This window comes from Colletotrichum siamense, assembly GCF_013390195.1.
Source record: "Colletotrichum siamense strain Cg363 chromosome Unknown KSG_Cg363_contig02, whole genome shotgun sequence".
NCBI lineage: Eukaryota > Fungi > Ascomycota > Sordariomycetes > Glomerellales > Glomerellaceae > Colletotrichum > Colletotrichum siamense.
The window spans coordinates 5,985,027-6,009,886 of NW_023501015.1; the positions used below are offsets into that span (position 1 = coordinate 5,985,027).

Sequence of the window (24,860 nt, forward strand, 5' to 3'; positions counted from 1 at the left end):
TCTATACGTTAAACGCAGATATATGTCCTGAATGCTGAATCCGCATCCAAACGGCTTCCTTACTCCCCGATATTAGATCAGGTCTTCTCATAGTCAACCTTGGTTTCAAGTTCCGTCGTGACCGTGATACCATGAAAGCTCGCCATCCTCCTAGGCCCCTGCGACCCCTGCCCCGTGCTGCTTCCCTCAGCTGGCATGATCTCCCCCGCACTATCGATGCTATTTGCATCCATATCCATCGTCTTGGATTCGATAGTAGTCAACAACTGGCTCGTACGGTCATTCCGGAACGCACTCCCAGACCAAAGCTTCGTAACGTCCTCATCCGACCCGGCCTTCGGCATCTCGTGCGACGACAGCGACAGGTCGTCGTGCGAGTGCAGCTCGTACGCCTCCGACTGCACGTTCCGCCGCTTCCTGTTGTTCTCCACCGTCGTCGAGTAGGGCATCGACGTCTGGTAGTTCTGGTAGTTGGCGTTCGACTTCTTGCTCGAGCCGGTGATGTGCGAGTGCACGAACATAGGCAAGTACCGCATGAAGAAGGGCTTCAGCGCGGGGACGGACGCGCAGATGATGCCGGCGTTGACCTCGACGGAGGCCCAGTTGAGCTGCTTCTCGACGTCGCGGGTGAAGTCCTTGCTTTGGAATAGGGGCGGGAGGAGGATTGTCCGTCGAATGGCGCAGAGGCAGACGCTGGGGGCGGGTTAGAGCGGTCGGGCCAGGGGGTTGCGATGACTTACAAGCCACCGGTTGCGAACAACGCGATGAGGGACCACTTTTGGCGCTTTGGCATCTGCAGAGGGATGATGATCTTGAGGGGGAGAATGAGGCATACAATGTCCATGATGATGTTCGTTGCGGCGAGGACAAGATACAACGTGTCTTTGCTAATGCACGTTGCACCTTTTCTGGCAGAGAGATCCCATGATGCCTGGATCGGTCTGCAACTGAGCAATATTAAAAGTAGGTAAGAGATGGCGTATGCTGTGGTGAAACCGATGAAGGTTATCACCACTATTCTGAATACACGGTCTGGTGAGAGACGAAGGTAGAGAACGAGCAGCGACATCTTGGCTGTTGTGACGCTGAGCGAGTAGACGGCTATTGCTATCAAGCTGTACTGCATGGCTACAAGTCAGTCGACAAATGCCCCTGTTCGAGGTTGGCTGGGAACGCTAACTCACGAGTAGAAACCAAGGCGAGTAATCCGCCCGCCTAACCTGCCAGAGGTGAACACCGACGCCCAATTCGCATACTAAACGGTCAGATCTCAACGCACAGCAAAATCGCTATCGGGTCACCCACATTCAATCGACAAGCCGTAGAATACAATAGCAAGTGAAAGAGAGACGGCAATAAAGTCTGGTAGCCAAGTGTTAGCCTTGGCAAAGACGGGCGTCATTCACCGGCCCCAAGACTTACAATCGTCGGCACCGAGCGACCTCTTGACCAGAGATAGCCTCGTAAATATCCGCAGCCCGACAAATATGACCGAAATCGACGTAAGAACGCCGCCCAGGACCAACGCGCCCGTCGTAATGGTCCCGGCATCGAATCGACCCTGGCCGTCTGGCGCATCGGCCATATACTCGGGGTCGGAGGAAGCCATCTGCTCGTCGTTGGCGACGACCCAAGCCCGCGGAAACCACAACAACAATGAGAGGTGTAGGAATGGGGACTCGGGAGAGAGTATGACGGTCTCGGCCGGGATCGTATTTGATTTATTCATGGAAAAAGCCGATGTTGGGAGGGGTGTCTCGGCAATCGAGTGGAATGCGTAGGTCCACAGCAAGCATTTGTGACGGCGTGAGACCGGGGGAATTTCCGCGCTGACAGGAATTTGACAAGCAAACGGCATTTGCAGGTGGATACATAGCTGCATTCCAGTTCTGAAATGGAATGAGAGCGTTTGCGCCCAACATGAGTGGCTCGTCTTGCAGGACCATCTTCACATCGCCCCCGCTTGGGATGTGAGGGGCAATGAATTTGATGGGAAGAAGCAAATTCTTGGTACCTAGCGAAAAACAAAATGTCAGCTAACCTCAGATGAAATACTGAATTGAAAAGTGACAACTGAGATGTGTGAGTGGGGTTCTTTTCGTTCGCGAAGAACTGAGACTCGAAAAGTAAGCACATCTGGACGTGTCGGGATGAGAAAAGCAAGAAAACAAATTGGGTGCAGCTTTCCCCGCCGGCAGGCAGCCCCGAGATCTTGGCCATCTGCCAGACCCAGCTATGTCCGTGGCCATTTTGAGACGTCGAGTGGGCGTCTTTTTGATGAAATCCCCACAATCCTGCGCGTGGCCGAATCAAAGCGGCGGCGCCGACATGAGGAAAAAGAAAACGTCGTGGAGATCTAACAAACAGATTGTTCCCCGACCACAACGAGCAACCAGCGCCTCAGGTTGCGGTCGCCCACTTAAGTGGCCCGGTGCAAGTCTGAGCATGCAGCGGTCGTTCGATTGATTCCATTTGCTGTTATGATACAGAGTCTTGCTATCTGGCGTCGTCCCTGTCGTCCCTGTCGTCCTTGTTATTACTATCGTCTTCGTGATTATTCCCTATTACCGTCGATACTTACTACCCGCCCGGATAGCTAGGAACAACCAGATAGCAAAACTCATAATATATTTCTGGGATGCTTAAGACCAGACAATAAACTCGAAAAACTGACAAACCGCCGCGCAAAACCTACGAAGTTGATTCCAACGTCAATGCTCGAGCCGCCAATGATATGTGCCTTAGCTGTCAAAACAGAGTCCATCACATGGTGATACTGCGCACTGCTTGAATACCGGTACTGATGGTACACGAACTCGCGTACTCCTTCCACCGGACGCCAGCTGACAATTGACATCTACTTCCTCCCATGCGACAGACCAGCGAAGGCTTCTTGCCCGATACGCTAACATCTTGATCCCATGTCTTCGCCAGCGATACTCGAACTGTAGTTGACTTTGGGACATATCTTTACTTGGGCCTGAAATTAACGTCATTTTTAGTTAGAAATATCTGCTGCGCTTTTAAATACTGACCTTGGAAGACTATCTAGTGAGATGCTGAGACGCCGAGAATTTGAGGCGCAACTTCCCAGCCAGAAAATCACCCTTTCAGATAATACCGCAGAATCTCGTCAGACGGCGCTGCGCATGTGCACAGCTATGAAGACGCTGGTCACAGCGAGTAGGGTATTAGATTGGCCAGCAGTAGCCTGTGTTGATTAACGTCTGATTCTACATCTACTTTTTTTTTTGGTATATTGATAGTAATGCTAGTATCAGGAAATCCGCCGCTTAGAACTGCAAAGCTCTCAGCAAGACGAGTTCAAAAAAGCTTTTGCAGGAGTTGAGGAGGCCCGTTCACATTGGATCCAAGCCGGCGGGCCGACAGAGTGGGACCGACGGCATCCGTACTCCACCCGGGGAACCGAGAGTCTCGGGGCCACCGGATGAACCAACATGAGGTGACAACGAGCGCAGACGGCCCCCATCGAGCTATCCCCATCTTGGCTGTTTGTTCGCCTTCGATTCAACGGCGCTTAGATAAGGGCCCAATTGCGTGCGCCATTCGGCCCCCCTTTCCTCCCGGCCCGGCTGAAGATGCTTAGAGACGTTGGAACACCCCGCATGCATGCGGCGCAGTCCAACCACAACCACCATCGCGCCCCTGTACACGAGCGGGGTGGCGCCGCTGGACGGCTGGCCGGTATCCTTGCAATGGGAACTCTCCCTCCGAAATATAATGGGCACACCCATCTCAATCGCGTTTCTTACCCCTCCTCGCGGCCGAACTTCTTCAGCGACCTGCCTGGCTTGACGTACTGAGCTCGTCTTGATCAGACTGACTGCTGCGAATTAGTGGTGAAGATGGCCGAGGCGCTGGACTTGACGCCTTTGGAGCCTGTCAGTTGAACCATGTCGGTCTGCCCACACCTTCCTTCGCTAACGTCAACATCGCGATAACCAGGCGAACGATGATAATCGCTCTGAAACGGCATCCGAGTCGGACAGTGTAAGCTGTGGTGATATCTCCACGCCGTGCTGGGGCTTGTCTGACAACAGCAATCGTCTCAGACCGGCTCGTCCCTCGCATCCTTGAGGTCCAGCATTCGTGAACATCGGCGAGAAAACGGCCGTAGATACCACTCTCTCAGTGATGGAAGTAAGTAACTTGAAAGCCAAGAAAGACAACGGAACGAGAGAAGTCATGAGCTCCATAGACTAACAATTTTGTCTTGGTTTTCCAGCATATGTTCTGCCCAACGACGAGGTGTGTCCGCCCCGAGATTGAGCCACGTGGTCCGGTTGACTAACCCCAAATGGCTTTAGCAAGAACAAGAACGCCTAGGTGAGCATGGAGAGAGCGAAGGGTTGACGCCAAGCACAACCCGGCTAACATAAACCTCAGAACTGAGCCATCGAGTATGGGAGCTGACTTGGCAGGGCGATCTGTGCAGATGTCCCAAGAACAAGTCCGCCAAACGGGTCCTGGACTTGGGAACGGGCACGGGTATCTGGGCAATCGAGTTTGGTAGGTTGTTGTCAGAATCAAGACCCAGTCGCCTGTCCAGCTGACAAAATAACAGCGGATGACCACCCTGAAGCTACGGTTTGACACGCCACAAACTTCTCTTCAACCCATGGCTCACAAGCACTCACCCCTCTCTTAGGTCATTGGCGTTGACCTGAGCCCCATCCAGCCCGGCTAGTAAGCAAGGCGCCTTTCAAACTGCGGACGTGTCTACCACGATTCTGACTCCTCTGTTCTCCACAGCGTCCCCGCCAACTGCAGCTTTGAAATCGACGACATCGAGAAGGAATGGACCTGGACCATCCCGTTCGACTTCATCTTCGTCCGGCAGATGAACTCCTGCTTCGCAAGCTGGGAGAAGATGCTCAAACAAGCTTACGAGTAAGGCCTCTCCACATCCCTTTTTGTTTTCCCATTCCACGCCTCCAAAACCAACAACGCAAACAGCAACCTCGAACCAGGCGGCTACATCGAGCTCGTCGACAACAGCTTCCCCCTCGACTGCCAGGACGGCACGCTGGCCCCTGACTCAGCCCTCGCGCGGTGGTCCTCGCTCCTCATGGAGGCCTGCGCCAAGATGGGCCGCCCCGTCACCGTGCCCGCGCGCTTCGCGCAGCTGCTGCGCGACGCGGGCTTCGAGGCCGTCGTCGAGGAGCGCCGCGTGTGGCCGCTGCACGAGTGGCCCCGGGATCCGCACCTGCGCGAGCTCGGGTACTGGACGTACGAGAACGGGCTCGAGTCCGTCGAGGCCTCGGCCCTGGCGCTCTTCACGCGCGTGCTGGGCTGGACGCGCGAGGAGGTGCTGGTGTTCTGCGCCGAGGTGAGGAGGGAGCGTAAGGAGAAGAAGGCGCATGCGTTCTGGAATATGTGAGTTCTTGTCTCTTTCTCGCGCGCGCCTGAGGAGCGCGGTTTGTGTGATACTGCGTACTGAAACTGACCCCTTTTTCCCTCTTTTGCAGATACTGCGCGTATGGACGCAAGCCGTTGAAGGAGCAGACCCCCGCCGAGGAACAGACACCTGCCGCATAACTGGGCAAGAGTATATCGCCCTGCGGCCGTTGCAGTCAAAACACGAGACGAGGTGTTGGTTTTCTATGTGATGTTGTTACTAGCGGTACACACTAGCAATACAGATTTCCATCCTCCATTGGCATGAATTAAACGGCAACGCAAGGCGAACGTTCATCCCAACCCTGTCCACCTTCAATAAACACCCGGCACAATAACCCACCTCTTCCCAACCTTCTCCTCCCCAAACCTCTCCACATACCACCCCCTCCCGCTCCTCGCCCGCGGCAACATCGCCGTCACCTCGTTCACAAAGAACGCCCGCCCGGGCATCCCCCACCCGCTCGCCATCCACCACCCAAACCACTCCACCCACTCCAGGAAGTAATGCGGGAACAGCACGTACCGGAACAGCAGCGCGTCCGGCAGCCGGTAATGCTTGTCCACGCTCACCTTCCCCTCCACACCCTTGGCCCTCTGCTCCTTGACAATGCGCTCCTGCCGCCGCATCTCCGCGCGGCGGATCTCCCGCAGCTCTTCGTCGTGGAAGTAGTTCCCCACGAGCCCGACGTAGAACAGCCCGATCCCGGCCACGAACTGCGCGACCCCGAACGCGCCGAGCTGCCGCTCCCACGCGGCCGGGGTCGTGGGGCCGTAGGCGGCGAGCCAGCCGCCGATGCAGGTGGCATTGCACAGCTGGAAGCCCAGCGCAGAGAAGGCGACGGCCGGGTGGATGGGCGACATGGAGGGCTGGATGATGGGGTAGAGCACGGCGCGGTAGCAGTAGTGTATAACCTGTAGATTTCCCACATCGTCAGTCAAGCGTGGGTAAGAGGGAGGAAGATAGAGAAAAGAACATACAAACAGCCCAGCGAGGACCTTGTTCTGCCACGGCAGGTCCTCAACGCCCATCTTTCCCGGCAGCGTGAACATGATGTACAGCAACGTCGTGAACCCCGGCGCCTCCATCAGGAACCACGCGACGCGCCCGGGTATGTTGAGCCTGCTGACGACGGACGTCTTGCCCATGCCGTACCACGAGATGAGGTACTGCATCGAGCCGATCTGCAGGTCACCGACCTCTCGTTAGCCAGTTGTGTCCCCTCTTTCAACAGACCATGCGTTCCACTTTCCATGGACCTAGAATGTAAAACGGGCGGAAGGTGGAAACGTACGATCGGGTAGGAAATCTGCCACACCGTCGAGAGAAGCTGCCAGTTCTCCCGCGTGGGAGGAAGCCACCCTTCCACGATGGCCATGGCTGCTGCTGCTGCTGCTGCTGCTTGCGGTTCGTGCCAATTGAACGATATTAAGATTATGTCTCCGTCGCCTGTCGAAATGCAATGGGAATCAGGGCTTGAAGGGCGGAACTGAGCTTGGTTTGGATCCCCGGTGTTGCGCTTCCCCGCCGCGGAGTCAATGACGCGGTGGGAATTGAGCAGAAGCTCCGGCAAAAACATGGGACGATGCAACAAACATTACGCTCTCGACCCCTGCATGCCCCCGACCGCCTTCCTATCCTGCTAAGAGAAGGTGGGGTCCCGTTCGCGTGCCCCTCAAATCGGGAGCTTTCCGCAAAGCTCCCCCCTGCATCGAATCCCGCAGGACGATCCCGTCACTCCGATGGAGCAGAGCAAATCAACGCATGCTATTCATAACCTCTTCAATTCATGACTGTAGTTCCTAATCCATGGAATCCAACGCCGCCCGCTGAGGGAATTGTGTTTGTACAAAACGGGGCTTGCAGCTCGCGTGAGAATTGCGAGGTGCCAATGCCCACGCAAATATGAATGACACCAAAACGCCTCCATTCATGAGTGCCTGTGGCGCTTTTCCTTCACATAACGATGCAGTCCCGTTCCCTTCCGCCCGACGAACTTCCCACCACGCCTCCGGGGCCCATCACCCGGCCTCGTCCACCGCCCATAACCGGCCGACCGGCCGGGAACGACGGACCAGCGCCACTTCCTTGTCGTCCGGCCACCGGGCTGCTGGCGTGGTGGTGCGGGTGGCCAGGTGGTGGCTCGTACTTGGCAGCCGCCTGTGCCTGCTCATAAGTAGGCGGTGCGTCCTCCAGTCCCTCGTCGGCCGGTCGATTCACCCCCTGTCGACGTACAGGAACTGTTGGAGGAACGAGTGGTCGGATCATTTGCGGCGGTTGACCTGGCTGACGACCCGAAGTCGGCGGTATAGACGTGTTGCCGTTCGAGTTGCGCCGGCTGCCCTGCGATGACGCTACGTTGCTCGTGCTTCGATTCACTCCTCCGCGGACGGCCGCCCTCGTGGCCGCGCGCCTCGTTGTGGGCCCTTGCTGGACACGAGCTTGCTGTTCGATAAACTGCTCGCTAAGCTGACTCTCTCTCCGACGCGCCGCTTGCTCCGCACGATGCCGCTGCTCTTCCTCCTCCTGAAGCTGAAGCGCGAGTGCAAGATCCCGATCCTCCTGTTCATGGTTCGGCGACAAAGGGGTTTCGTCAGCTGCTGGCGCATCAAGATTCTTCCGTCGGCCGCGGCCTTGTACCGTAGTCCAATCGCTTGCGTTGCTGTGGTTGGTGTTGATGGTCGGCCGTCCCTGGCTGCGTTGCCCCCCGACCTGCGGTCCACGAGAGGTGCTCTGAGCCTGCTGGCCACCAACGATGCGGAAATCCCCGGAGTAGTATTCGGTCCGCTCGCCATTCACATCTGCAAGGGACTCCCAGACAATCTCGTCGTGCGAGACATAGCCTGCATCTGTGACGAGGACGAGAAGTTGCTGGGTCGATGGGTGCCGATACAATGTGGAAAAGTGGTCGTTTCGGAACAGAATGGCCACAGATCCAGGCTTCATGGCTTTTGTAATTACGTCTAAGCCACAGGGCGTAAGCTGGGTAGCAGACGACTCCAGGAACGCCTTGATGTACTGTATATCCGAGTACACTTGCTCTTCCTCTTCTGTTAATGAGCCAAGCTTCTCTTGCAGCTCTTCGTCAAGGAATAGCAGCGTTTGAACGTCTTCAAACGAGGCAGCCTGGCGCTCAAATGCGCCATACGCTGGATCAGATTTGGGTGGTAGCCAACCGTGGATTAATGGGATGGCGAATGCAGCATAGAGCGCCATTTCGGTGGTGTCCTCAAACGTGCCAGGGATCAGATCGTCGCGCTCAGTTGGGTGGAGGTGGGTGAGAGAAGTGCGCTTGAAAGCCTTGACGACCTCGGGAGTGGGTATGAAGCGAGGATTCACGTTCATCCCGGTGTGCAGCCCCTTGAGAAAACCGTACAGCTCGGAGACATCGGGAAGGGAGGTGTCTTCATGGGTTCTTCTCTCCGACATGAGCTCATCGAATACCGCGTCAAGCAGGTAGCCCAGGCTGATCTGTTCACGCGAGCGGAGTACCTGCACAAGCGCCGTGTCTGATACTGACGCCGGGGTGGTGAGGGTCAGCGCGTTCACCAGAGCTACGAGCGGACAAGGGCCATTGGCATTCTGGACCAGGATGGGAGACGTTCGCGGATTCTTCTCGGCACTGTGATCGAACCAGTTGATGTTCTTGATCTGATACGTTTCAGATTTGCCGTCGACTGGGCGAGGTGGCTGGCGTGGTGGGTGTTCCTCGTCATTCCTTGGGGGTAGTGCAGGAGGAGCCTTTTCTGCAGGCTCCTGCTCATCTGTGTCGATTAGCTTTTCGTTTGATTGCGGCTTCGGTGTGGCCGCCTCGACAGGTTTCGAAGGAGGAGCCGACGCCGGTGCGGGAGCGTCGACGAGGTTCCAGTCGTCGATTGGACCATCTTCGAAGACAGCCGCAGCTGCGACGGGAGCAGGAGCCTTTCCCTTGCCCTTGTTCTGTGCACCAAGGTCATCCCAGGCGTGCTGCTCGTCGGTGACTTCGTTTGTGACCTCTTTCGGCGCTGGCGGGGGTTGCACTGGCAGTTTGGACTGGTTCTCGGGGAGATCGTCCCAGGCCGGCGATGCGGGTTCCGAAGGCAAGGACATTAACGCTGGCGAAGTAGATATCGGCGGGAGCCTGGAGTCTTGAGATACGGACCACGCATCGTGCTCGGCGTCGGAGCTGGGTTGAGCTCGGAGGGGCTGTTGCACGGTGGAAGCGACGGCCTTTTGCTCGCGTTGGAGGGCATGCTGGTCGAGCGCTGGCTGCCACGGGTTATTACTAATTTCCCCGGTGCTCACCTGGGACAAGGGCTGGGCTGGAGGCATCGGCGGTGTCGTTTCTTCGGAGCCGGCGCGGACGTCCTTCCTCTTGAACGGGTTCGTATCGGACCGTGATGGCGGACCTTGCGGGGGACCGGGACGAAGCGCCAAGGGAACATCAACAGCATCCTTCGGCTTGTCGGCTGTCTGGGGTCTGGCGCCGTTGGCATCGTCCCAGACGCCATTGGTCGTCTCTGCGCCGTTCATTGCAGCGCCAGCGCCGGGCTTCAACGAATCCGGGATGTCGTGATGGGCGGGTTGTTGGTTCAGTGCCGCAGCGCCTTTCTGTTGCGAAGCGTCATCCCACACACTGCCGACGTCCGAAGGCGAGTCGGTAGTAGCACTCCAGAGCTCCTTTCGCATATCTTGCAGCCGGGGCGCGGTGTTTGTGTCAACGGAGGTGTCGTCGGGAGCGGGCTTGCGGGTGACCATGTCGACGAGGGTCCCGAGTTCTCGGACTGGAGGCGGGCGGGGTGTTCAAGGTGTCGTTTGAATGGATGCAATTCGAAGGACTCGGTCGCAAGCAGAGGAAAGCAATCGGGATGTCGGCGACGTCAAGAAGCTGCTGTGGCAGGCAGCTATGGGAGCTGCAGCAGGCGACGGGAAGGATATTCGGCGGCAAACGGCTGGAGGTTGGGAGCAAGGACGGTGGTGGTGGTGGTGGTGAAGCGACGCGAAGCTCCAGCGGGTGTCGTCATTCGGTGGGTGGGCTGTCAATACGACCTCTGAATTATTGCAGGCAGGGAATGAAAAAGAAGGACCCGGAAGGATGAGCCAGAAAACGATCGCAAACGGGGATCCCGGGGCCGCAGCGATTCTTGGCTGCAAGAGTGACAGGCCGAAATAAAGGATGAAGCGAAGTTGTTAGGAGGTTGGTTGTAAGAGATTGGCACAGTTTTGGTTTTGGGAAAGAACGAGAAGCAGCCGGGTCAGACAGAAAGAGAGAGCGAGAGAGAGGTCTGAGAAGCACACCTAGCATAGCAAGCTTGCCAAGACCACCTCAGCTGTGCTGCGCGTTTCCAGGTTGGGTACCTTACACTGTACCTTCCCTGCTCTCCACTCTGAGGTGTTCTGCCCGCCAGTGGATGCCACCTCAGGTGCTGTTGCCGCCGACGGTGGTCGCTGATGAACGCTGAACTTGCCCGAACCTGGAAAGTGGCGGTGCGCCTCCCCCACCACCAGCGAGGAAGTCGCGACGATACGTACTCTTACACTCACTTAGCAGCCGTACCTTAGACTTGGTGTTCGTATCTCTAGCATTCATTCTTTCACTCGCAACAGCAGCAACTCGCTCAGCGGCTCAGAGCGGGCGATCCCCTCCACGGGTATCCTCTCAGTGCTACTTTTGGGTCACTGCCGCAGATGCAAGTGGAACCTCTGCCCGGGCGGCACAAGCACGACGACTTACGCGGACAGGGAACCGCAGCAGCGGCTAGGTGCTCTGTCTCTGTGTCGGCGCCTCTCACGCTGTCGACGACTGGGAGAGCTCCATGTCACCACCATGTCTGTCTGCCTCGGGGGCGAGCACCAGCCAGCCAACTAGCCAGCCCCAACCAACCATGCACTCCCTCGCTGGCCGAACGACAACGTGGGAAGATCCCTGACGACCTGAGTCGGGTTCAGTATCGCCAGGCAACAGCATACGGGCAATGCAGGAATCATATGAGACCTGGCTTGCGAAGAAGATGGGTTGCACGGGCAAAATACTCCATTTGCTCAATGCCATGTCCCATTTGCCATGCGTTGTCCGACGATAGGCGTTGGTTAGCACTTGTTCGTGCTTGAAATGAACCACACGTAAAAAAGCATGAACGCGGCTGACGGCAAGCTTCGCAATGGCAGGAACCCCGGAGGTTCGGTCGCATTTGCTGAGTGACGACGACGGCTTGGCTTACTGGACGACGTCCGGAAAACAGTCTTTGCTCTGCAGTAGCTGCCAAAGCAGGTACATGAGATAAGGCACGGATGAGATGGAAGAGTCGGCTGCTGGAAGAAAGCAAGCTTGCGCGTCCACTCTAGCTGCTCTCACCTCACATCGCCTTACGTGTATCCACTGCAGATGCATTCACAACGGTTGCGGTTTGCAATGGCGGGAGTTGAGTGGCCATGTCGCCGACGCCGCCGAACTCCATCCGTCCAATCACCAAGCCGAGGGTGAATCAGGATTCAGTAAACATCAAACGTTCGGTAAGGCTGTTGGAAGACACTTGGCCGACGGTGAAAGAAGCAAAGACAGAAAAAGCAGGGAAGCAAAGCGGCCGTGGAACATGTACCCGCCCGGCCGTTGGACAACACAGGTGTGGCTGAGACGCAGCTGCCTGCTCACCTGCGCCACACACTGTCTGAGATAGGTACGTATCTGCATCCCCACCTCAGCCCGTATATCCCAAAGTGGATCCTCCAACAATGCTCCGCAGCCACTCACCGTCCAGGGAACATCCCCCGCGAAATGACGCAACGCACCGCCGGCGCTCCGTGCCCGTGATTCTTCCAGCAGGGACGCTCCCCGCCCGCCTTCGCCCAGCGCAGATGCAGCCTCAGTCAACCGCCGTCTCCAATCGTGCACACTGAATGCCTCACCTCGGAGATAGACCTACTACGCCCATACCGCCTTTACTGCATAACTAAGCAAACATACACCTCACCTCCCAAATTGCTCTTTTTTTATACCACGCAGTGAGTTGAGGCTCGGGCCTTCGTTTCATAACCGGTACCACGCCCGCTTTAGCCCCGTTCTTCAACCCACCTTGCGAAGAGCCGCCTTGAACTCTTGAACTCCCACTGCCATGAACATGCGTGGGTTGGGCTTCAAGAAAACGAAGAAAAAAGATTGCGGTCCCATCGTCCGCCCTATGTTGTGTCTCCCTATCGATTGATTCCTTGGAAGTTACAACCTTCTTCACCTCGATGTCACGCACTTCCCTCGATTCGGGATCTCGAACACGCCCCATATCGCCTGTTCGCAGCCACGCATGGGAAGGTTTGACGCTAGAAGAAATCATGTGCTTTCCGCTTACTATGCCTCCTTCCACACATGAACCCTTTTCCTGCTTCCCATCTCTTCACCTCTTCAGACCAACCTTTTCCACCTCCAAATGCTTAGCAATATGGTCAGCCCTCAACTCAGAGACACGCCGCCAGCCTATGATGCCCTTCCCATCTCACCTGTCCCGAGTAATGCGCACACCTTGGGACTGCAAGGACAGCGTAGTGAACCCAGCTGAGGCCTCCGCCAGGCCTGGTATTGAAAAGAAAATATCCCATCCCAACTTTCCGTTTCAACGCGCCCTTCCGGCATATCCTTGAGTCGGGGGGGCCAAAGTATGTACGGCATGGGCACATATGCGCTAAAGCTGTCATGCCAATGGGCGGCATGCGGCGGGAAACTCTGAGATGTGCCCTGGAGCAGCTGCTCCAACTCCATGGATCAACTAAACTCTATCACGAACTCTTCTCGGCGAAATTGCGTTCCGGGCTCCCGGGAAATACGAGGTCACGGGTTGACGGCGCAGTCGTATCGCGTGACTACCGACAATCACCCTCGGCCGGAGAGGAACCGCGGTGCTCGGAAGCCCGGCGCCGGAGAAAACTAGCCTTTGCCGCAGTCACATCGCGATTCGTTCCCCGCCGTCAAGCTACTGCCGTTCAAGTCGTAGCTCACCAACCACTCCCCAGCCCACTCATGCTCCGGCAGTCTCAGCGCCGGGTTCCGCCTATTAATTCCCCTTGCGAACAGCACTCTGGCGCACGCCGGGTCGAAGACGAACAGCGTCTCGCCGGTAACAGTATCTTTCACTTCTGCAGTGGCCGCGAGCTCGTCAATGTTGATGACGGAGGTCGGGCCGCCTGCCACCGACGCCCACTCGATCTGCGCCTTGACATGCTTTGCAGTATTGGGGTCGAAACGGGTGTCGATGAAGTATAGGTTGTTTTTGCCGGCGGCTGCGACGTAGGGGGAGTCGGGCGCTACGATCTGGGGACCGTGCCAGGCGTCGATAAATGTTGGCTTGTAGTCGCTGTTGCGATATTCTGCTAAAAAGGTTGGCGGGCCGGAGGAAGGTCGGAATGGGTTGATGAGCATGGCGATGAATGGCCCAAATATCATTGCTGTGAAAGAATGGTGAGACAAGGGTTCTTGAGCTGCGTTCCACAAGTCTCTTCTCTTTTCATTCTGGTGGGAGATCCGGGCCCCTTATATTTTCTACGAAGCCAAGGAACGACACATGATTTGGCCGTTGGTTGTCATGATGAATCCTTTAAAGGGAAGGTGCTCCGTTATGCTAATCCTATCGCAGATGCAGGAAGCTGACCATGTCGTGACAAATCGGGATGGTGATCAAATACGAGGATCTAGGGGCCTGTCTGTCAACGACCAACAGTTAATACAAGCTTCAGGCCCATAGGCATACCCCGGCAGCAATGATCAAAGGGGAAGCTCGATTCCAGTCGAAGCCAGCAACCAACACAAACTCCCGGTCCAAGCGGCACAGTCGGGCGTCAACAGATGTGCCCTTCTAAGTTAGGTTGCGTCCCCTGCAGCACCCATATCGACTCACTCGGGAAAGGCCACCGCCAATGAAGAAATATCAAAAGCGCCCATGTAGTCCAAAAGTTCCTCGGCGTCAATTCCAATTTGAGGGCATAAAGAGTGATTGCAGAGCCCCATTCTTCATCTCCGTCACATTTCTTCCCGCCACATGTTCTTGCTCGCCTTATTTCAGAGTTGTTCAAGGTCTTTGAACATTCCAGTTCTCTCTTGTTCCCTCCTTTCTCCCGGCATGTGAAGATTATATTCAAGCGCTGGTGTCATCCTCAAGCACTCTAACGCGTTCCAAGTTCTTCTACAGATGTACTGAGAATTTTCTGAATTACAAGAGACCCTAAGGCAGCTATATGTAGCTATATGCTTAGCCTCATGGGTTTTGCACTCATTCGACAGCTATGAAAGCTGTGCTGTAGAGACGGCCATCTGTGATACAAGACAGAGAATCTTTGTCATTCTTGTGAGGGTTGAAAGGCTGTTTGACTGCAATCCGTATTGCTGATTACCCAACTCGTGCAATCGCGACTTGCAGATAAGAGTCAGCCGTCGTGAAACCACATCAATTGTCGGTGTCCAGTCTCAGTTTCTGAGTATTACCGCAAGAAGAGCTTTTGTCAAACCTGTGCAAGGTTAAGTCTTGCCTAAAGTTCAGTTTCATGACGGTGCAGCGCCTGTCATCTTCGATTTTTAAAGATTGGTGTCTCAGTTTTAAGTTTGAGGAGACACAATCGATTTGATCGAGGGTTTTCACCTTTCAAGATCCTCTGGATGAACTTAACATCACATAAGTGTTAAAATTTTCGTAGCGTGTGGCCTGAATGGCCACAACAACCTAACACGTCAGTTTGTGGTCATCCATCGTGAATACTTTGCATATAGCAGACAAGAAGGACGAGTAAGTATCGGTTCTCAGCAGCAAAAGATTCTGCATTCATCATGCAGCCGCCTAATTCAGATTTCAATACATGTGTGTACGGCCGCTGACGTACCACCCTCACTCCCACCCCTTTCGATCAAACTTGGGACATATCCGGGCCTGTCTCGACTCTACGTTGCATCTTTCTTCCAATTTATATGAAACGTGAAGACTCGAAATATTCTTCGAACTGACTAACAGCATTGAATAAGATTTTCTAAATGTTTAGTTCTCGCAACCAGTTCTTTTGAGACGGAGAAGCAGGCAATAAACTTGTGGCACCAAACCTTTGACGTGATACATGATCAGGCTGAATATGCAAATGTGAAGCCCGAGCAAAGTTGAAATTCTAGTCAGGATGAAATTGTACGACCATTTACCCCCATTTCTCAGCCTTCCTGGCCAAGTATTCGAGCGAGACGGCATCGGGCAGTCACACCGTAGAAGCCGTGAGGCAAAGAGAAACGTGTATTCTTCACCAGCTTTGGTTTATCGCTTTTTAGTCCAAGGTGTGGTATCAAGGCACGTACCTCGACTCATCTGCCGCCTGCGGGTCATATGCCGTCAGTTGAGAGGATATCTGTCGAATGAGCTTTTATAGCTATGCACTCGATCCATTTTACATTTCTAGGAAAAAGAGTGAAGAGGTCGCTTGAAATCACCTGGACGTTATACATGAATCGGAGTCCTTGTGAACCGTAAATTCACAGCATGAAATGTCATAGAAAGTTTACATAACAGTACTGTCGTAACAGCACAGAGGTTGACCCTGCAGCTTCTGAGTCGCCCAGTGAGCCCGAGCAGTCTGCGTCTCAACCGATGGCCATAAAATTTGTTTCAATTTTCTGACATCTTGTAGGACAATGAAGTATTTCGAGTTATTTCTGATCTGTCTTCATTTCGTTTACTCGCAACTTGTCTGGTGGTTTGTAATTCCAGGAGTGGATGTTGTGGAGCGCCCAGTCCAGTACAGCGTTCAACACAGCTGACTGGAACGGCGGGGGACTCTTCTGGACATTGGTACCAATTCTATAACTACATAACTGTCACTCTTTAGAACAAATCAATTTAACCAAAGGATGTACCCTGTGATTCAAGTCACGGAGTCACACCCCCCATCAGACCTAGGCCCAGCAACTGGTGAAAGTCGAGTCAAGTACCGCGTTATCTCATACACCTGGTATATGCATATCGATAAGCTCCCGCGATGTCATCCCATTCCAGGGTCCAACAGCTAGCTCTCCATCCATCCCGCAGCTCCAACATCACCCACCCAGAAGAAACCGCAACCTCCTCAAGCTCACCAAACCAACAATGCGACAATGACAACACCACGCCCCTGGACGCCCCCCCTCCTCCTCCGAATCCGCTTCACAACCTCCCTCCCCGACCTCGATCTCGACATCCCCTCCCCCTCCCAAACAACAGTCGCCGCCCTCAAACACCTCATCCGCTCCCGCCTCGCCCAGCCAGACTCCCAGCGCCGCCTCCGCTTCATCCACCAAGGCAAGATCCTCCCCGACGCGTCCGCCCTCTCCTCCGTCCTCAGACCCCTCCCGCCGCCGCCCTCCTCAACCTCCGGCACCCCGACAACACCCTCCTTCCCGAGCGGCGGCTCCGCAGACGACCCAAAGGGCAAGGGCAAAGCAAAAGCCCACGACGCCGCCCCGCCGCGCGTCTACGTCAACTGCAGCATCGGCGACAGCCTCACCGACGCCGAGCTCGCCGCCGAGGCAGAGGCCGCCCTCCTCGCGCCCTCCGCCCAGCCCAACTCCTCCTCCGGCACAAACGCGCCCGATGGCCATGGCTCGTCCCCCAGCGGGAGCGGCCAACCCCAGGCCCAGCAGCGCCCGACGCCCCGCGGCTTCGACAGGCTCCTCAACGCGGGCTTCACCGCCGCCGAGGTGAACGCGCTGCGCCTGCAGTTCCGCGAGATCCGCGCCGCGCAGTACACCCCCGACACGATGCCGAGCCCGGACACGATGCGCTCGATGGAGGACGCGTGGATCGACACCAACGCCCAGGGCGCGCTGCCGGGCGGCGCGGGCGCGGGCGGCGAGGGCGGAGACGGCGGCGGCGGCGACGATGCGTTTGGCGTGATGAGCGGGGTTTTGGACGTGCTGATTGAGGGCATGATTGTTGGGTTCTTTTGGCCGCTCGGGTGTCTTGGATGGCTTTCGAGGGAGGGTAGCATGCTTTCTGGACGCTGGCAGGATTTCATTGGGTTCGGCGTGACTTTGAGCATCATTATTGGCGTGATCAGAGCATTTTCGGGAGACCGGTGAGGGCATGGCATTGGTGAAGAACATGCATTTTAGGTACGGCGTTAGGTTGTGGCTTTATGATACCAGGGCATCGCAGGATGGAGGCGAAAAAAGGACATGATGAGACTGCCTGATCTTCCTGTGTCTGCGTGACTATATTTTCTGTGTAGCCCCTGACTTGCTCTGATTAAGGACAGCAGTAGAAGGATGATAAAAATAGAGGCGACAGCGACGACGACGACAAGGGACGACGTGGGCAAGAGACGACGTGGGCAAGAGACGACGTGGGCAAGGGACGATGTGGGCAAGGGACGACGTGGGCAAGGGACGACGACGGGGGACGACAACGATAACGATAACAATACCGACAGCGAAAGCAACGGTGATGACGACGATAACACTAGCAATGTAGCAGTATGTCTGAACCCCATATGGGCGGCTTCGACACGATCACATACATATATGGAGCAAAAAAGGGCCATTACTGCTTCATTGGTGGCCATGGAGTCAGGACTGTTTTGCAAGCCTCTTACAACCCCGTATCCGCGCACACAAAGATTCTACATGGTATAAACCTCCTAAACCGCCAACGCCTTTTTGGAACCCCCGAGGCTACATAAACAAACGACAATGCTAGGGGTAGACTAAGCTGCTGAACCAAGGAGAGACGAACCCAAAACAAACCTTTTAGAGGTACAAGCTCTGGGCGGCAACAATGTCGCGGCGGACCTTGGCCAGACTGTCCTCGAACTTTTGACAGAGCTCCTCGCTACCCATAACCTTGGCACCCTGACCCATCTGGCGCATGAGCTCTTCCAGACGGCGGAAGAGACGGATCAGGGATCCTTCGTACGCGTTGGTCATTTTGCTGGTGGTGGTGGTGTTAGTGCGTAAATCACATTGCTCGGGTGGGATTACATACCAAATATCTGCGAATGGCTTGCCCTGGGCCCATGAGTATACAGTCTCCATCAACTGCCACTTGAATCCAGCCAGGTATTCATCCTCGTTGAGCTCAAGCTTGCTCTCTCTGCTAACCTTGGCGACCTGCTTCGCCTTGGCCTGTACCTCGCGGTAGGGCTTGGCCAGTTCCTCGCGGAGGGCTGCGGTCTCAAGCTTCTCGTCAAGGACGAAGCAGCTGAGAACGGATGCGATCATCTCCGGGGAGAGTTCGTTGAAGAAACGGTCGAATAGGAGTTCGGCCAGAACAAGTTCGTGACCCTCAGTGGATGAGATTTCGCAGGCCACACGGGCCTTGAGCTCAACGACCTCATTCTCATTGAGGAAACCAAGACGGCGTAGGACACGCTTGCGCCCCTTGAGCTCGTCCATCTGAGCAATGCTGTGAAGCCTCGCAATCTCCTTCTTCTTGGCCTTGATCTGCTCGCCCAGCTTCTCCTTGGCACGGTACTGCAGGTAGAGCTCGGGGAGAAGGGGAGATCCGTGGAGAGGGTTGGTGATCAGACGAGCCTCCAACATCTCAATTTTCCTCATAAGAGATCTGAAGGAGTCGTCGGTGATGCCCATGTTCTCAATCGGGTCGAGGCTAGGCACTCCGTCAGGAAATCTTCTGCAGACCTCTCTGAGAGCATTGCTGGCCGCCTCAATACCCGCTTGGCTCTTCGGCTCCTTCGGCATGAAGATTCTGATTTGACTGATATTCTTGATGCAGGTCAAGAGGCAAGGAATGATCTCGAAGCGTGCACCTTCGCCAGGCTCGTCGGGCTTAGCGCAAGGGATCATTCCGGGGGCCATGTCGCCAGACGAAGGGCGCTCATTTACCTGAGGAGCCGGCTTGCTCTTCTGGTCGACGAACATCATGACGTCGATGAAGTAGGTCTCTTGAGGGGGGTACTCGGGTTCTCCAGGCTTGTTCGCCTTACGCTTTGCCAAGTCACAGACAACACCCCAGCCGTAATCGGTACCGCCCAGAGTAGTGTTGGTCTTCTTTGGGTCGTGAATTCTGACCAGGCGGCCAGGCTGCATGAAGTCTATGCAGTAGTCTGGGTGCTGAATCACGGCGCGCATGTCGCTGGTGTATTGCTCGAGTTGGTTCCGCAAATTATAATATTCCTTGACGGTGGCCTCATCGGCAATGGACATGGCATCCCTCTCCTGCTGGAGCGCCATCAGGTCGCGCTCGAGAGCGGGAACACTGGCACCGGTCTGGAACTGGTGGAAGCAGCGCTCGAGCATGAATTCGGGAGAAATGGCCTCGATTCTGAGGAGGTTGAGGATCATGTTGTAGCCGAGGTAGAAAGCAGAGTTGAGACGGTCCTGCTCACCAACAACGATAGCGCGTGCGGTGTCGGGCTCCATCTTGTCGTCGATCATCATGATGACGATACCACGGGAATCCAGGCCTCTACGACCAGCGCGACCAGACATCTGGATGTATTCTGATGGAGTCAAAGGTCTTCGCTTAACGCCGTCCCACTTGGTCACTTGAGTGAACACAACAGTCTTGGCAGGCATATTGAGACCAATAGAGAATGTCTCGGTCGCAACGAGGACCTTGATAAGGGACTCCTGGAAGAGAATCTCAATGGTCTCCTTCAAGATGGGGAGAAGACCGGAGTGATGCACACCGATGCCCTTCTGCAGCAGAGGAAGCAAGTTCTGGATCTGGGGGAGCTCACGATCAGCTTCGGATAAGCTCTGAATAGCGTTATTGAAGACAGTCTTGACCATGGCCTGCTCGGAGTCGTTGTTGAACTGGAAGTGGGAGATGTTCAGGGCCAGATTCTCGACCTCCTTCTTGCTGAAGTTGAAGATGATAACAGGGTGGAAGCTCTTCTGCATGATCATTCTGACGATCTTAGAGATGTCGGACTTCATGTCGGCTGCCTGGCCACCCTTTTGAGTGTTCTTCTTGGCACCCTTGCCCTTCCAGTTGGCGTTCGCGTTGGAGGGGTCTTGACCCTTGCCCTGCTCAACCAAGGCCATGGTCTTCTGAAAGTTGCCCTCTCTGAAGACACCCTTCTCGTCCACCACCAAAAAGATACCATTGCCGCCAGAGGGGAAGAAGTAGTTCTGAAGAGGAGTGGGTCGGAAATCGGTGTAGACGACGTGACACGCTTGGTGGTGAATCTTGGCAATCCACTCGGCGAACTGGAAGGCGTTCGGGATGGTGGCGGACAGGAATACGTAGCGAACCTTATCGGGAAGAAGAATGATCGTCTCCTCCCAGACCACACCTCTCGTCTTATCTCTCATGTAGTGGATCTCGTCGAAAACGACCCAGGCAACTTCGCGCATGATCTCGGAACCGCGGTACAACATGGAGCGCAAAATCTCGGTGGTCATGACGAGGCAACTGGCGGTGGGGTTGATCGTGACATCACCAGTCATCAGGCCGACGTCGCCAAACAGAGCTTCGAAGTCTCGGTACTTTTGGTTGGAAAGGGCCTTGATCGGACTCGTGTAGATGACGCGCTGATTCCGCTTCAAACATTGAGCGATCGCGTACTCGGCGACAACCGTCTTTCCGGCAGACGTGTGGGCAGAGACCAGCACACTCTCCTCTCTCTCGATCGAAGCGACGGACAGCGCCTGGAAAGGATCGAGCTTAAAGTTGTATTTCCGCGCGGGCTCCGCCGGGGGCTTGTGCTCTGAGAGAGGAACGTATTCGTAGTCCAGATCAGGGGGCAAGGCGACCTGATGCTGGATGTTGTGGGACAGGACGAGGGACTCGTCCTCGGCCTTGGTGAAGGTAGCTGCGCCGGCGACCTCTCGGGACTCGGCGGTCTGGAAGGTGTCGGTCAGGACGGGCTGAGCTTCGTCCTCCTTCTTTCGGCGCTTGTGACTCTCGTGCTGGTCGTCGGAAGTGGCAGCCGCATCATCGGCGTCCTCTCCGTCCCTAGAGGTCTCGTCGGCGTCTGGCATGTCGGCATCCTCTGCCTGCGTTGGGGCGACACCATTCTTGATCTCGCCGTCGGCCTTGCGCTTCTTGCTCTTCTTATCCTTTTTGCGCGACTTGGGCGGCTGAGACGCAGCAGACACCTCGGGCTCGGCCTCACTGGGCGACTCGTCGTGAGCCCCAGCAGGAGCGTCGAAAACGTCGAAAAGCTCGTCCATGGCGGGCGGCTTGGGTGGGGTGACAAGTGTACTGACAATGGTAGTGTGAGTATGCTGGTAGAACAATTGTCTTAAAGGGATGACAGCGATGACAGACGACGACTGTGGACGACGACGAAGGTGGACGACGGCGACGACGACAACAACGGCGTTAGTGGTGAGAGACGAGAAGGAGCTCTCTCGATCTTGCCTGCTGCGATCGCAATCACAGGTGCCAGGGAAAAAAAGTTAGAGGTCAGTGCACCTGGAGGGTGGGCCAACGGGCAGAAAAGGAAAGAAAAAAAATCGGCAATGGCTCAGGGCGGCAGGCGGTCGCGCTCCTACCAGTTGCAAATCCCGACGGCCGGACTGGACGTCACACCGCGAAAGAGTCACGTGCGCTTATCTAATAGCATCCCGGCCTGAGGATCTTTGGAGCTTAGCCGGATCACACCTCAGACCACCCTTCTGAATGACTTCAACACCGTAACGAAACCTCTGTCTCCCCCAATTGCGCGTCGCGATCGCCTCAGAACAACCCGCCAAAGTACACACGGTCTCCCCCGAGCTTCGCGCCATCCAATTGATGCTGACCTGCCGCCCGTAGATGCTCGCCCGTGCCGCTGCCCGCGCGGTCCCCCAGACTCGCACCGTTGTCGCTCGCCGCGGCTTCACCACCACCCGCGCCCAGATGAGCTCTCCCTACCACTACCCCGAGGGCCCCTACTCCAACATCCCCTTCAACCCCAAGTCCAAGTGGTTTGGCGCCGGTTTCTGGACCTACTCTGCCGTCGGCTTCTTCGCCCCCTTCGGCATCGCTGGTGCGTCCTTTTTTCCGCCCCTCCGGCTTCTGCCGAACCGATATCGAAAGTGCTTGCTAACGAGGGGACAGCCTGGCAAACTTACAAGCCCAAGGTTTAAATGGGCACAATCGCTTTTTTCTTGAGTCGATCGCGAGTGTACACCATGGAATGAGTTGGACCCGGGGGCGGCTTTGTACATGAGCAGAAATAGAGCATTTCGCCCTCAGCGATTCCTTTTCACCACATTTTACACCAATATGTTTCTGCAAGTGACTGCAACCCCGCGCTCTGATGATCTCATATTACGATCCTGCGAGTTGGCTACTGAACCTCGCACAATGCCACGACCATCTGCTAGATTGCATGCCAAGGTAGGTAGATGTGAAATCATATTTTACAGTTATTGGTATCATGGTCTATAGTTGTAATGTTTACACGCGCCGATGCCTAATGGACTTGGGCTTCGGGACGAATTTCGGGAACACTGTATGATCCTTCCCAGCGAGCAAAAGACTGACGTACGAGTCCAGGAACTGGGCCTGATCCTCGCCCAGTAGCCATCTCGACTTCAGTTGATCGTACACATCCAGCACTGCTTGGTGACTTTTGTTGCACTTTCTGTAGGCGCGGAGAGCCCAGATAACGAGCCATGTGTCGAGATAGATACCCTCGTGTGCGTCGTTCGCCTGGCTCTGCCAGGGTGTATTATCGAGAGCCGTCAAAAGCGATTGAAACACGGCATTCAAACGCCTCGGACTCCATTCACTCTCGAAAACACCACCGTGAGTCACAAATGCCTTGAATAGCATGATGAAGATGCTTCCATGTACGGGAATCTGGTACGTCTTCATCTCGTCCAGGTACTGTGCAATCCTCTCGAGGTTGCCTCCCTTGGTCCCGTAGTGCCTGATGAGGACTTTGTAAGTCTGCAGATCCGGCCTCATATCCGAGAGCTCCTGCAGCTGCGGCCGCATCTCCGGGACGTTCTTGGAAACCGTTGTGAACATCTTGAGAACCTGAAGGATCATGCCGTTCGTGTGCCAGTGCCGGTCGGGGAAGTGGGCCGCCTTGGAGTGTGCCTGCTTCATGTGCTTGTAGACCCTGTGGGCTGCGGCCTCCTCGCCGCATCGCAGGAAACTCGCTATCACGCAGTTGAGAACAGTCGAGTCCACGAGCTCGCCGTCCTCAACCATCTCTTTGTACGCGGCCCGTACGCCGTCCCCGTCCCCTTGAAGGCCGAAAAAGTGTATCAAGCTGACGTGGTGGTACCGGGTGAACTCGATATTCCGGGACCGCATCTCCTTGTATATCATCTCCGCCAGCTCAAAATTGCCAGACTTGGAAGCAGAGTCGAAGAGAATGTTGAATGTGACGTCGTTGCCTTGTACTCCGGCATCCCTCTCCATCTCCTTCCATATTTGCAGGGTATGCTCGGTCTCCGTTGTGGTCGTGAGACCGACATATCGGCTTGCTAGCGACAGAGCAAAGTTCCACTCGCTGCGTCGCAATGGTATTCCACTATCCTTGACCTCCCCGATGAGGGAAAAGTAGCGCAGCATCGACTTTGAATTTCTCCTCACTGGTGTGCCGAACGCTTTGAGCAACCGATGTCGCAAGTGTGCTGGCATCTGAATCATCCTCGGCTCCGGCAGCGTCAAGTACAAGTCGTATATGGCGTCCAGGCTTATCCTACTAGGATGCCACAGCCTTACATTCACAGCCTCGTTAAGCCTCTGCAGCAGCTCACCTAGGCTTTTGTCGTCGCGGACTGCTTGCTGTAATGATGGATACCGGTTGTCCGCCTCCCTGTCGCTGATTTCGATTTTGGAGGGCTCGGGCTGGGCGAATCGGTTCAAGTATGGGTCCCGTGCGAGTTCCAGGTGTTCCTCCACCGTCCCCGCGTTGCGTACATCGACATTGCCGACGAAATGCAAAAGTTTTCTCTGTTGCGTCTTGCTCAGAACCACCTTCGTGCTCGATTCGGACTCGTGATCCGAAGCGGCGGCAGCGGCATTGCTGTATCGCTGTACCCGTTGGCGGCAGGGCAGGGCTTCGTGGGGAGGGGCGGATCGCGGCCGTCTGGAGGGCGCCGGCAAGAAGGTGGACAGCAGCCACGAGGCCGTCTGCGGGCAGTGCGCTCCGTGTGTGCGAGCATGTCTATGGAGATCACGGCGGCAACGGGGAGCAGCCGGCGCCCTCGGAGGTCTTGTTTCGTCTCGGAGCTCGGGGCGTAAAGAAACTGCAGCTGCTCGGGTGGCAGAGGGTCGAGTCGAGAGGATCGCGCCGCATAAGGACCCGTCAATCCGGCTGAGAGCTTTCATGGGCTGTCGTGCATTGCGGCCCAGAGAGTCACCGTCCCATCCAAGAGCGCGAGACGGCGGTCAGTTGGGAAGACAGGAGGAGCGGAGAGGCGAGGGAAAAAGGCCAACGGCAAGGTTAAGAAGCTTGAGCTGGTTGACCAAAAGCTCCAGGATGATTGGATTGGGAATTATTTCGCAGTGGGTGGGGCCGTGCCGGCCGGCCACGGCGTTAGGATTGGCCGACCGCTCCAAAA

At 55.8% G+C, this 24,860-nt stretch overlaps 9 protein-coding genes across 9 annotated transcripts; 3 read left to right on the forward strand and 6 right to left on the reverse strand.

Annotated features, from left to right (window-relative positions):
• Positions 1–77: 77 nt before the first annotated feature.
• On the reverse strand, positions 78–1,729 carry CGCS363_v003565 (Satratoxin biosynthesis SC1 cluster protein 4; the record flags this gene model as incomplete). Its single annotated transcript, XM_036635414.1, has 5 exons — positions 78–693; positions 741–1,120; positions 1,185–1,255; positions 1,306–1,362; positions 1,423–1,729. 5 exons carry the CDS (start codon positions 1,727–1,729, stop codon positions 78–80), a joined length of 1,431 nt encoding a protein of 476 aa, XP_036499220.1.
• Positions 1,730–3,866: 2,137 nt separating this feature from the next.
• laeA-3 (Secondary metabolism regulator laeA) lies at positions 3,867–5,559 on the forward strand (the record flags this gene model as incomplete). Its single annotated transcript, XM_036635415.1, has 11 exons — positions 3,867–3,902; positions 3,967–4,011; positions 4,074–4,161; positions 4,247–4,269; positions 4,329–4,347; positions 4,408–4,530; positions 4,586–4,608; positions 4,670–4,707; positions 4,774–4,911; positions 4,978–5,397; positions 5,490–5,559. 11 exons carry the CDS (start codon positions 3,867–3,869, stop codon positions 5,557–5,559), a joined length of 1,023 nt encoding a protein of 340 aa, XP_036499221.1.
• Positions 5,560–5,733: 174 nt separating this feature from the next.
• Positions 5,734–6,797, reverse strand: CGCS363_v003567 (Uncharacterized protein; the record flags this gene model as incomplete). The annotated part of the gene is made up of 3 exons (XM_036635416.1): positions 5,734–6,333; positions 6,400–6,603; positions 6,714–6,797. 3 exons carry the CDS (start codon positions 6,795–6,797, stop codon positions 5,734–5,736), a joined length of 888 nt encoding a protein of 295 aa, XP_036499222.1.
• Positions 6,798–7,375: 578 nt separating this feature from the next.
• On the reverse strand, positions 7,376–10,156 carry CGCS363_v003568 (Uncharacterized protein; the record flags this gene model as incomplete). The annotated part of the gene is made up of 1 exon (XM_036635417.1): positions 7,376–10,156. One exon carries the CDS (start codon positions 10,154–10,156, stop codon positions 7,376–7,378), a length of 2,781 nt encoding a protein of 926 aa, XP_036499217.1.
• Positions 10,157–13,313: 3,157 nt separating this feature from the next.
• CGCS363_v003569 (uncharacterized protein) lies at positions 13,314–13,805 on the reverse strand (the record flags this gene model as incomplete). Its single annotated transcript, XM_036635418.1, has 1 exon — positions 13,314–13,805. The coding sequence occupies one exon, from the start codon at positions 13,803–13,805 to the stop codon at positions 13,314–13,316; it is 492 nt and encodes a 163-aa protein (XP_036499218.1).
• Positions 13,806–16,505: 2,700 nt separating this feature from the next.
• On the forward strand, positions 16,506–17,468 carry dsc3 (DSC E3 ubiquitin ligase complex subunit 3; the record flags this gene model as incomplete). The annotated part of the gene is made up of 1 exon (XM_036635419.1): positions 16,506–17,468. The coding sequence occupies one exon, from the start codon at positions 16,506–16,508 to the stop codon at positions 17,466–17,468; it is 963 nt and encodes a 320-aa protein (XP_036500110.1).
• A 666-nt stretch (positions 17,469–18,134) lies between these two features.
• On the reverse strand, positions 18,135–21,524 carry mtr4 (ATP-dependent RNA helicase mtr4; the record flags this gene model as incomplete). The annotated part of the gene is made up of 2 exons (XM_036635420.1): positions 18,135–18,315; positions 18,370–21,524. 2 exons carry the CDS (start codon positions 21,522–21,524, stop codon positions 18,135–18,137), a joined length of 3,336 nt encoding a protein of 1,111 aa, XP_036500109.1.
• Positions 21,525–21,815: 291 nt separating this feature from the next.
• On the forward strand, positions 21,816–22,424 carry CGCS363_v003572 (uncharacterized protein; the record flags this gene model as incomplete). The annotated part of the gene is made up of 3 exons (XM_036635421.1): positions 21,816–21,899; positions 22,111–22,324; positions 22,396–22,424. The coding sequence occupies 3 exons, from the start codon at positions 21,816–21,818 to the stop codon at positions 22,422–22,424; spliced, it is 327 nt and encodes a 108-aa protein (XP_036500108.1).
• A 313-nt stretch (positions 22,425–22,737) lies between these two features.
• Positions 22,738–24,627, reverse strand: CGCS363_v003573 (Pentatricopeptide repeat-containing protein; the record flags this gene model as incomplete). Its single annotated transcript, XM_036635422.1, has 1 exon — positions 22,738–24,627. The coding sequence occupies one exon, from the start codon at positions 24,625–24,627 to the stop codon at positions 22,738–22,740; it is 1,890 nt and encodes a 629-aa protein (XP_036500107.1).
• Positions 24,628–24,860: the final 233 nt, after the last annotated feature.